Source organism: Balaenoptera ricei, chromosome 10 (assembly GCF_028023285.1).
Source record: "Balaenoptera ricei isolate mBalRic1 chromosome 10, mBalRic1.hap2, whole genome shotgun sequence".
Lineage (NCBI taxonomy): Eukaryota > Metazoa > Chordata > Mammalia > Artiodactyla > Balaenopteridae > Balaenoptera > Balaenoptera ricei.
This window is the reverse complement of record NC_082648.1, coordinates 62,649,295-62,661,972: the sequence shown is the minus strand read 5'-3', so window position 1 is coordinate 62,661,972 and position 12,678 is coordinate 62,649,295. Positions and strand designations below refer to the sequence as shown.

The 12,678-nt window shown below is 38.9% G+C and overlaps 1 protein-coding gene across 1 annotated transcript; it reads right to left on the bottom strand.

Annotated features, from left to right (window-relative positions):
- Window positions 1–4,125: 4,125 nt before the first annotated feature.
- On the bottom strand, window positions 4,126–7,434 carry ATXN7L3B (ataxin 7 like 3B). Its single transcript, XM_059936536.1, has one exon. The coding sequence runs from the start codon at window positions 7,105–7,107 to the stop codon at window positions 6,814–6,816; it is 294 nt and encodes a 97-aa protein (XP_059792519.1). The 5' UTR covers window positions 7,108–7,434; the 3' UTR covers window positions 4,126–6,813.
- Between the last annotated feature and the right edge of the window lie 5,244 nt (window positions 7,435–12,678).

Sequence of the window (12,678 nt, the reverse complement as noted above, 5' to 3'; positions counted from 1 at the left end):
ATTATAAGAACAAACGTTTTACTAAATATTTTATTTGTGCAGCCCTGGTTATTTTCACTTCTGCATGTGACTATATATTTTTAATGGGTAGTTATATCACTTTCAATTTTTTCCTATTACAGACAATGCTACAAGAGGTGGAAATACTGGCGCATTGGTTATGCATATCAACTGCAATAGATATTTCCAAATTGCTTTCCCAAATATTTTTACTATATTACAGTCCAGCAGCAACGTGCGAGACTTCTAATTGCTCCGTGTACCTGTCAGAGTTGATATCATCACCCTTTCTTAACTATTCTGAGTGGTATAGATTGGTATTTAATTTGCTTTTAGCTTGTATTTCTTCAAAACGAAGTGAACTTTTCACATCTTTTTTGTCATTTGGATTTCTTATTCTGTAAATGAGCTGTTCTTTTACTTCGTCCATTTGTCAATTGTATAATTATTTTGTCAATAATCTTTTATCGGTTGTAAGAACTGTAACACTTCTACTAGCGCGTTATGGCATTTTGTTGTTGTGTGTTTGTTTCTAGTATGACAGTGCATAGAAAGTTTTACTTTTATTACGGTTCAACATATCAATCTTTTATGTTTGGTGCTTTTATTTACTTAAGAAAATTTCCCTTGCCTACAATTATGAACATATCCTCCTATATTTCCCTCTAAAGGTTTGATGTTTTACTTTTACTACAGTAAGTCTTACATCCTCATGGAAATTAATTTTTGTGTCTGGAGTACAGTTTTAATATTTATGGCTAATCTATTCCAGAACAATGTAACAGTTTATAGTCTACTGACTATACTACCAGTTTAGTCATACATCAAGATGACAAAAATGTGTTTGTTTTTCCATCTAATTCTGAACTATCTTCTATTCTAGTTTGTTTCTGCACCACAACCACACTAGCTGTTCATCAAAAAGATCTTGTCGATACTTGTGCCTTGCTTTTCATATAAATCTTAAAATTAGCTTATCAAGTTCCATGAAAATGTCCATTTGGATTTTAACCAAGGTTATTTACATATATTTGGAGTGATGATACTGAGCCTCCTATCCATTAACATCCCATTAATCTCCATTTATTTGGGTTTCCTTTCTTATGACTCTTCATTTATTTGAGTTTCCTTTAACATTCCAGATGAAATTTTTCTCATTTGCTCCACAAAATTTTACACCACTCTTGTTATATTTGTATTACATAGGACCATATGTACTTTTGTTGCATTACATTATAAATGCACCATTTAAAATTTTTTATTGTTCTGATTTTGGATCCTGATCTTATATCCAGCAACTTTAATATCCAGCAACTTTACTGCATTCCATCATTACTTGCAGTGGTATGTTCATAGATTGTATACAATTATCCATTTAGGTATCATCTGAGAATGAGAATTTTGTTTCTTCCATTCCTGCTTTTAAAGGGAATGCTTCCAAGTATTTACCATTAAGCAAAGCAGTTGTAGATCTTGATACATACGTTATCAGTGTATGGAAGTTCTTTAGCCCTTGTTTCTATATGGTTAATAAGTATTTTTAAAGTTAATAGTTGGTATTGAATTTTACACACTATTTTTCTGTATTGAAATATTCACATGGTTTCTCTCTAATGGTGATGCAATGGTTTTTTTTTTATTTGAATTTTATTTTTTATACAGCAGGTTATTAGTTATCTATTTTATACATACTAGTGTATATATGTCAATCCCAATCTCCCAATTCATCACACCACCACCACCACCCCGCCCTGTGATGCAATGATTTCTCTGAGTCAAAATCTTTCCTGGGGTTAACCTGACTTGTTGATGAAGTTTGTTTTTGATATTTTAAAGGAGTTGGTTGCCTAACATCTTCATAATACACTTAGCCTATAATGATTTTCATTTCTTGCTATATTGTTTGTAAAACTCTAAGTGTCCAGAGTTTTTTTGTATACTTGGGCAGAGATGGGATTTTTTTTTTTAAGTTCTAGTAGTTAAATTACTACATTTATTAAATTTTAAGGTTAAAAATAAAAATTCCTTGAGTCACTTTTGATAAATTATATTGTTAAATATATTTTCCATTTTCCATGTTTTCAATCACTGTCTTAAAGTTTTCATCAGTATCACAATTTTTTCACTCTGCTGTAACTGCAATTTGTCTTTTAAAAAAATTAGTCCTTTCACTTATTAAAAATTTTCTTGCTTCAACAAAGTGCACTGGCCTTGCACTAGCATTCTACTTTTGCTTCTATTGCTTCTGTATTTTTGTTTTTAAACTGTGGGCAAGTCTTTGCTGCTGAACGTATTTTCTCATTTCTGAAATGAATTTAGTATTTCCTTTCCAGCTCACATATTTCCACTAAGGCTCAAGTAATAATGATTGAAGTTTTCAAAATGGAAAAAACAAAACCAAGGATTTTTGTTTATTGTAGATAAACCTGTAAATTTTTTTACAGGTTTATCTACAATATCTTTCTGAACAAGTGCATCCCTTATAACAAATATTTTCTTTCAAAGCATCACAGGCATCTTTGGGAACATGTGGAAGAATCAAAAAGCTTGTGCCCTCCACAGCAGGGTGAAACTTTCAAATGTGACGTTCTCTCTGAGAACCAGCAATTCACTAACCATGGTAATTGAAGACTAATATGAAAAGATGTTTAAAGAAAGCTTTTCCTGAATCCTTAACTACTTGAGCATACTTCATTTTCTTTGTCAACATCAAGCAACCATTTATTAGGTTCCTGACTTCATGCTACACGCCAGTTAAAACCAAGTATCTAGGGAGTTAAAAGGTATGTGATTTTTTTTTTTCTTTTTAAATATAAAGATCATTAGTTAGAAAACATGAAAATAATCTCAAAAGTCCTACTGTCAAGTGGATTTAGTAGAGCACTGAGGTCTTGCAAATACCTCATTTCAGAAAAGTAGGTTAGCATGAAATATATTAATTCAAATCTAAACATATGAAATAGGATCCAAAAGGATTTGCTGCAGCTGCATCTGTTTGGTGACTTAACACCACGTCACATGTCAATAAAGTCCCCTGAGATATCCTACTGCAACTGGTTTCCTCTGGTCCCATTTCTATAATTTTTATTCATCTAAATATTATTTCCAATTTGGGACTGTTTCTTTAACGAACTAGAACATTTAGCAAACTACTGATTTGATCAGTACTAAGGAGCAATATGTACAATTTCTAGGGAAGTGCTCCAACTTTGGAATAGGAACTGGAATAAATGAAAAATCTCTGAATTATCTAAAAACAAAATGACAGACCTAAATAGTTGGAGTAAAACGAAAAGTATTGGAAAAAATTACCTTTAGAAAGGCTGACTCATTTTTGCTATGAATCATTTGCCTCTTGAGAGCAAGAGTCGTATTAGATCAAAATGGTGATAAAGTGTATATATTAAGATAGCTTGAGTGCCATTTAAATTGAACTATCCTTCACACTGGACTTAGTGACAGGATCGTATTGTATTTATTTTACCACCTTCTTATTTGTTATGGTAAAGGGAAGATTGTATAGTTTGTTTCTTTCACTGGATGTTGCAGAGAGCTAAATCTGCACTATTAGATGGAGAAACAAAGTTGGGCAAAATTCCTCTATCTGATAAAACTCATTCAGGAGAAAGTGACTAAGGTTCAACAGTGGTTCAACATTTATTTCACTATGTGAATACCCAAGAAATGTACAATTTTAAAAGATGAACAGAATCCAAATAAAGTCATGTTTTAAAATTTTGTTTATTGTAATTGTTTACCAATGGGGAGACGCAGTTTATTTACACCAGCAGCCATGGGGCAAGGGGAATACACAGTTAGTTAGCAACCTGTATAGGATGGACTACTTATGCAAAAATAAGACTCTCCAAAACAAAGGACAATGGTGAGCTTCACTACACTTCCCCGATGATCCCAGCATGCGATAATGCCAGGCAATGGCCCCTGGGCATGCGGTGGTGGGAACTAATGTATGGAAGAAAAAGCCACAAACCACAGAAATTTGTAAAGAACCCCTTCCCCCCCCATACACACACACACACTCAGATACATAATAGAATTACAGGGTGATCAATACACTTAATTGAGGAGATTAGGACAGGAATTCTGCTGTTAAGAGGAAAGATAGGGAAAGGGAGAGTTCCTAACCACTGTTAACTATATGGTAGGGAGCATTCTCTCCCCTAAAAAGAAAGGAGTTAGTTTGTCCCCTCAGGGCACCTGTTGGACCTAGCCCACCTCATACCCAACCAGGACCGGGGGCTACTGCCCTAATAATGGGGAGCAAAACACAAAAACACAAACCAAGAGGGAGGTAATATGAACCAACCATTACTCAAAACTATTTCCACTTCTCCCTCCTCTAACCAGGAGAAAAGGCCAGAAAGGAAACAGTAATGTCACAATCAGAGCTCCCTCTCTGAAGGAGGAGTGGACCATGGCCTTACCTTCAGCCTGCTTCCCAGCTATTATCTTTAAGTAGGCCAGAGTCTCACTTAGACCCTCCTTTCCTTCTGCATCCCCTCAGAAGGAGATGTCTCTAAAAAAGGCAAGGGCAGATAACCCAACATTATTTCAGTTCTTGCCAGGGTTTGACTCTTTAAACAGTTATTACAACTCTTGGATTGAAGACCAATCTGTAGCTAGGCCCTCAGCCTGAGCAGGACAACTCTAGAGGGAGAATGCAATAATAAACAGTCTCGAGGCCCTATTACTATGCTTCCCTTAACCCTCTAGAGTATGTAACCCAAATCAGTCCATACAGTCCAAACAGCTCCTTCTGGGATAAGGACGGATACATGCACAGCAAGGGTTAGAGAAAATGGATCAGAACCTACGCCGTCCCTGTGCCACTCGGCCTTGACTGCTTTTCTGCTTAGGTCCTAGGGGGCAGTATCCAAGTGGAGGTGGGAAGATATAACTCCTCAGGAACTAAGACACAGCAGGAAGGCATACCAGCAAGGAGTCCTACAGGAGAAATGCTTAGGCATGACACTGCTTTTCATATACAAAAAATTACTTTCTCTTCCCATCCTAATCCCAATAGAGGGAGCCATAAGAAAGATTCTGCTCTCTCTCACAAAAACAAGAAAACAAAACAAACTTAAGAGAAGCCAAGGAAAGGGAAACTGGGCAGCCTTCAGAAGTAGGAGCATCAAGAGAGAGAAACTGAAACTGGTCAGCGCGAATGTAGAGCGGCAGGCAGCACCCGGGGTGGTGAGCTGCACCAGATCGGCACGGAGCAGGGGGCTGGAGGGACACGGGGCCAAGCCAGACAAAGGAGGCTGGGCCCCTTACTGGGGCACAGAATGAGGTAAGAAAACATTTCAAATAAAGCAGCACCGTTCCCGCTCACCTTGGGGCTCCCACCCCTATACACTTCATCAACTTCAATCATGGCGCCAAGTGGAGGGTAGTTTTTGATACTCAGCTCACACTTCCCATCCTCCCCTATCCCATTCCCTAAAACCAGAGGGTTTCTGGGGGCCACTTCCTGACTTCCAACAACAAAAGGACAGCTCTTGTTGTCAAGAAGGTCCAAAGGGAACTGAGTGGAAAGGGCTGCCCTTCGGGAGGGGCAGAGAAGGTGGTGACAGTCTAGATGTTCACTGCCACGGAGCTCTGTGACTGCCCAACCCAAGGAACCGGGGCGTTCAATAGGATACTGCACAGTCAGGTGAGGGTGGCCCCAGTCCTGCTCCTTGGCTCCTAGCACTAACCCATTCACATTAGTGAGCGCAGCTGAAACAGGTCCCCTGTGGGCTCAGCTTTCAAACCACAGCCTCCTGCACAGCCATGATGCTCTTCCATAGTTCACTCCTGCCCCGAAAGTGGGAGGCAGGTAGTGACCTGGCATAATAACCAAGTCAGACCCATGGACTGGCTAAGTCACGAGTAACTCAGAGTAGGAAAATGCCCCACCGAACTGTTGTCCACAGCACAATACATCCAGATATGAATCCTGCAGTTTGAAAGATGGTGCATAGTCGCAGAAGGCCCTGCTACCTCCCCAAGGGACCACAACTTAACCCTCAGCCTGCCTGGATAACCAAGTCATTCATCTGCTAAGCCTATGCCACCAGGTGGGGTGCAAGAAAGAGGGCTCTGTTCAGCAAAACGCTAGCCCATGTCCCCAACTCCACTGAAGTCACTGTTAAACGCTGGACCTTTGGGAAACTGGTGGCTGTGAGCTTTTCTTCTTGTTGGTGTCAAGACCACAGAGCTTCTCCTACTAGATTCAGCTGGGAATTCTTTTTCTTGGCTTTCCCAGATCGCAACGATTAATATCCAGATCTCATAAGTGACTTTCATTTGTCTTGGAGAAGCCCAAATCAAGAGGCTCAGAGATCAGAGGTGCAGTCCCACTGAGGCCCAACACTTAAGGCCTGACCATCAGTTATGTCCAAACGGTCAGTTATCCAGAAAGCCCTTGACATCAGGCAGACAGAAAGGCTGAGGAACCAAAGAACTTTATATGCTGAGCGCACAGATGCTCACCTGTGCACTGGGGACAGGACAGGGTTCTTGTGCACTTTCCGGTGGGTTTAGAAAGCAACCACTGCATGGCGTGCAGGACGCACAGCACCGCCCCTCCTGTCCAGGATTTCAAAGCTGATCCAAAAGTAATACACTTATGCAAGGATCCGAATTCCTAAATTCTCCACTCCAAGTTTTTAAAGGCTAGGTTCTTCAATGGGAACTGGGACTTTTGTCTGATTTTTTTTTTTTTTTTTTCTACTTAGCTACCTAACTTCTCAAAACCACAGGACTGGTCTATGTTATTGTCCTGGTCACCCTCAGACTCTCATGTTGCAGCTACTGGAATTCCGGTGGTGAGCGTTGCAGCTGCTGATCAGGCCCATTCCCAGATTCTCCGGGAAGGGAGCAAAGCGGGAGGCGACACGCTCCTTTATCTTCCACTGGCTGAATGCCAAAATCCTTCACGCTACCAGTCTCTGCGAATTCCAGGTAGAAGTAGCCACACTTGACTGCCCGGTGCACCTCAAAGCAGAAGCCCAAACAGGAATCCTCTATTAGGTCTACGTATATCTCCTGAGCGATGGCCTCTAGCTTGTTAGTATCCAGGTTAGCCAACGAAATTTCCTCCATTTTAATCTGTACACGACCGTGGAGAGGGCGCTCGGATTACTCACAGCTGCACGGGCGGCAACACGTCGGGCTCGGCCGGCCGCGCCTAGGCCTACAGGCCTGTCAGGGCCGCGTCTTCAGCAGCGAGGGCGGAGGCGTCGCGGCGGCAGAGGCAGGGCAGCTGCAGCAACCAGCGGCGACTGCTCCGGAACCCCAGGTATCTCCGTTTCTTTTGGCGTCTCCCCGGGCCTGGGACTTTCAGCTCGGGCTGGCCCCAGACTCACCGCCGCCAAACGGTCTCAGTGCCTCTCTCCGCGGCCCCGGTCTCTTCCGCTCGCTGGTCCGGGTTTAGCCCCGCCTCCCCACTTCCGCTCCTCAGCACGCCTGCGCATTGGTCCCGCGCAGACTCGCCGGGTTCCTCCCTATGCGCAGCTGCCTAGGAAGCTCTGGAGTTTTAGGAAAACGGATGGGAAGAACTAAAACGTATCAGACTGTCATTATCTCTAATTGTGAAAAGATGATAAGGATGCTGTTTTATGTTATTTTGTTTGCAGATTTAAACACTCGCTAATGAATTCTTCGTCCATGCTTAATCGATTCCCTCTTGAAAAAGACAAATGACAACTATGTGCACATTTGTGGTAATGATCTGAAATACAGTTTTAGGACTAGTTCTCCGGATACGTTTGAAAATTTGACATATAATTGACTTACAATCGTTTATACTACTGCCGCAGTTGTCATTTAAATCCACTAGATGGTGCAAGGAAACAAATTACACTAGAGTTTATCTTTCAGTCTTTTTTTGAAAGAAAAACTAGGCACTAAAGACGTAATTCATATATATTGATAATATGAACCTAAGGCGTTTATTTCATTTATAAGACCATTAAGTCAGTGTGACTATAAATAGATCATCATATACTGTACATCTCTAAAATAATTCAAAGAGAAAATTATATGTATATTTTCTATTGAAGAGGGAGGAAACCTGAAATATGTTAAATACACTGGGAGGTAAAGGAATCTTTTCCTAAAATTGTGCTGCATGAATTGTGGGATCTAGAGCCAGTCTACCTGGGTATAAATCCTAGATCCAACATTTAACAGTTCTGTTTCCTCATCTGGATAAAGCTAGTTCCCATTTAATAGTTAAAATTAAATAATATTTTAAAAAAATTCTTCTTGTGACAGCTTCTTACATGTAAGTAAGCATTCAGTAACTGTCAGCTATTTTAATCATATTAGTTATGGACTTGAATATAAGAAAATTTTCCTGTATCTTGTTAGTTTCCGCCCCCACCACTGTGAAATACAGTAGCCTCTTGTACCTTTATACTTTATTAAAATATAGCTGTAGCCAAAGAAACAAAATTTAAAAAACAATACATATTTGTATCTGTCTGATTCTATAATTTCCTTTCCAGAGTAAAGGAAAATATAGACATGTATCTTTCCAGACAGATACAAATAAGAACTTTCTAATGTATATGATCATCAGAACACTATTAGTTTTAGAATTCATTCTTAATATCTTACTCTATATTTTTATGAGTAGAAGGTTAAGTACCAGTTTAACTTATTGGTTTATGAGTACTTAGCTGGTACTTGTACCCATCCAAATTTTCTGATTGTGTGTTTTATCATCTTAAAAGACACAAATTGACAGATATGGAGGAATTTGAAAGCCTAAGCTACTTAAGACCCATGCATGACAAGAATATTTTTATCTGGGACATAACTTTTTTCCATTGCAGCCTTTGTGTAATTTATACATTCTCCATTCAAAAATTGGTATCATGTTTTGATATAAGTTGAAATCTGCATATAGCCATGTGCTAAGTCATAAAATATAATGATCAAGTGCATAAGTTCTTGAGTCAGACTGCCTCCCTCCTACCAGTTACTGTCTATGTGAACTTGCCTTATCTACTTCTGTAAATCACAGTTTTCTCACTGTAAAATGTCAATGACAATTCCCATCATAAAAGCTTGCTGTGAGATTTAAACTTGACAATGAATTTAAAAGTCTTCACTAAGTGTCTGACAAATAGTATATAATATTGTTTACCTACCTATTACATGTCTAGTTAGGTAAGAAGATACAGATGTAAATACAATCATTTCCACTCACCCCTCTCCCATGCCTTCTCCAAATTTAATTTAAAGCAATGATTCTCAAATATTAATCTGTATATAAACCATTCAGAGATCCTTTTAAAATGCAGATTATGATTCATTAGCTCTGGAGTAGGACCTGGGTTTTCGCATTTCTAACATATTTGATGCTGCTGGTTCGTGGACCATACTTTGAGTAGCAAGGAATTAAAAGGGCTTGATAGTGGGCAACTGTTCTTCATAGTGATTGACTCCCATATAATTTGTTCTCGCCAAATTATCATGAGAGACTTTGCGTGCTTGATTTTGACAGAAGAAGAACAAGTGATTGTTTTTCTACCCTTTAAATCCTCCTTATATTGTGAGAGTTAGAACTCCAATCCGCAATTTATTTAATGAAGAGTGGTAGTCTATAAAGTTTACTTCAAAATATATACAAGAGACCATAATATTAATTGAAATTCAGATAATCAGGGCTATGACTAGGTTTAGATTTCCTGTCAGTATTTTATTATATTTACGCTTAGGAAAAGAACACTCTCATGACTGAAAATGTGTACTTATGCTCATTGTCACCTTGTCACCTCTCTTCTACTTGTATCATTTAAGATGGCCTTACTTCTTGTTAAAACGTACTGAAACTCTTTATGTTAAATCAATGACATGTCACAAAATGAAGTTAGAAAAACCTTAGTTCCACTGCAATTAATAGGGTTGAAGGTATTTAAGCCTTTGGCATGCAAATATTTTTAAAAACAGAAACTCTCCATTATCTAAATCATTTTTCTCAATACAAAGCAAGTAACAGGGGTTGATTCTTCATAAAAGAGTGATCTTCAAAGAATATGTACATCATATATGCTTAAAATATTTAGTGTACAAATTAAGGGAAGTAAAATTGTATTGTGAAATTTAATTGTCTTTGATTATTCTCTTCCCATTCAATAACCGTAATATATGCAGTGGGAGAATCAGCTTTTGCAAAGAGGAGCATCTTTTAAATTATTTAAAGGTTTTTATTAAAGACTGAAATTCCATATTTTTTTTTGTATTCACATAAAATAAAACAGTGAGACAGCAGCGTGCATTCAGGAATAGACCTGGGAGCCAAAAGACCTGAGTTGCTGTCCTTTTTCTGCCACTAACTTATCAGGTGACCTTTGGCAAAAAGGCGAATTCACATTTGTAAAAACATGGACTCATGTTTTCTGAATATCCCTTTTAAAACCAAATTTCTGTGAATCAAGAAATCTGAGGAAATAGCTTTCACCAAATTAAGGGTCAAGTCACTTCTTATGTACCGGCCAACAAAGTTCAAATGTTGGATCCTGAGGGTTTTCTTACCCCAAACTAATCTGCTCTCCTACCTAGGGCATCTTGAAGCACCTCCACATGTTTGGGTTAAGAGCATTATTCATCTACTGAATACCAGGTGCGTGTTGTAATTATTTTGCCTAACATCTGAAGATGTTGCCTGTATGTGTATGTGGTCATTTTTAGTGGAAAATTTTAATTTATCTAGTGATTTTGACTCCTATGAAATCCATTTTCATCTATAAAATATTAGTTAAAACTTTACTTGCTTTTCTTTAGTTACCTAGGTTTTTAAGGTAAGTGAATAGTAAATCAGAGAGAGAGAGAACATTTGACTATATTGTCTTCTTTTATTCACATGACCATGCTTTATGTCAGAAATAAGCTATATAGTATTATGCCTTTTTGTCTGCAATTTGCTAAAAGAAATATATGTGTGTCATAGCTCAACAGTAAACACTCACATGTCCTTCTAGGCATGACCAGCTTGAAGTTTCAAATCCATCCTCTGCTGAAATCCATTTTTCAGGATTTGCATTTAAAAACTGATTATCATGACTTGCATGACATTCTGAGATGCCAAAATTTGATATTAAATAAGGGTGCCATGCTAAAATTGCAATGTCAAAAATAAATTTACGATTTTAATCTGCCCTACTAAATTGTGAAATCAAGGTGACAGTGAACTTTGGCATTTATGACAACTCTGGCTTCTGCTCTACTAAAGAAAAAAACACTGTGATCCTGAGCTAACTACACTTAGTAAGTAGTGTAGTATGCTAATCTAAAATAACAATTTTAGGACTTAGCATAACACAGTCTTTTTTTTAAAAAATTGATCTTTTGATAAATCAGTTGATCAGCATCATTTTGATCTATGGAAAGGCTCTCTGGAATTATTTCCACATATTTGTTTGTACAGGAAAATGTTAAAAATATTTTTCAAGTGTTTATGATACTGCCTTTGAAGATTATAAGCTATTTCTTAAATAAAAATATAATCATTATTGCTGGCCTCTCCCTATGTGAGAGAGTCGGCCTGGTAGTGCAGAGAAGGATATCTGTTTACCTTATATATGAATATAAGGATGGGCCCAGGAAAATGTAAACTTAAACACTGAAAATCATTTCTTTTTTTAAAAATTTTATTTATTTATTTATGTAGGCTGTGTTGGGTCTTCATTGCTGTGCACAGGCTTTCTCCAGTTGCAGCTAGTGGGCGCTACTCTTCGTTGTGGTGCACGGGCTTCTCACTGCAGTGGCTTCTCTTTATTGCAGAGCACGGGCTCTAGGCGCATGGGCTTCAGTAGTTGTGGCTCGCGGGCTCAATGGGCTTAGTTGCTCCGCGGCATGTGGGATCTTCCGGACCAGGGCTCGAACCCATGTCCCCTGCATTGGCAGGCGGATTCTTAACCACTGCGCCACCAGGGAAGTCCTTGAAAATAATTTCTGATTAGGCAATGCTGATGTGATGTGGCAACAATTAACAGAGACTTTAAAAAAAAACCTTATTTAAGAGAATTTCAAGCTTACAGAAGAGTTGCAAGACTATTACAAATAATAACTTCTATATACCTACTCTTCACCCAAGTTTACTTAACATTTTGCTCCTTTTACTTTCTCCATCTCTCTCCCTCCCTCTCTCTGTTTCTCTCTATCTCCCCTCCCCCACCCCACCGCTGACCCCCTCCTCTCTGAGGTTTCCTTATCACAAACTACTCTGAACTATTATTTTTCCTAATCTATATGGTCAGTAAATTGCAGATATCATTCCCTATTATCCCTAAATATTCAATGTGTGTGCCTTAAGAACAGGCATTCTGGGCTTCCCTGGTGGCGCAGTGGTTGAGAATCTGCCTGCCAATGCAGGGGACACGGGTTCGAGCCCCGGTCTGGGAAGATCCCACATGCCGCAGAGCAACTAGGCCCGTGAGCCACAATTACTGAGCCTGCGCGTCTGGAGCCTGTGCTCTGCAACAAGAGAGGCCGCGATAGTGAGAGGCCCGCGCACCGCGATGAAGAGTGGCCCCCACTTGCCGCAACTAGAGAAAAGCCCTCGCACAGAAACGAAGACCCAACACAGCTATAAATAAATAAATAAATAAATAAATAAAAACAGGCATTCTTTTACATCACCACAATATAATGAGCGAATTTAGG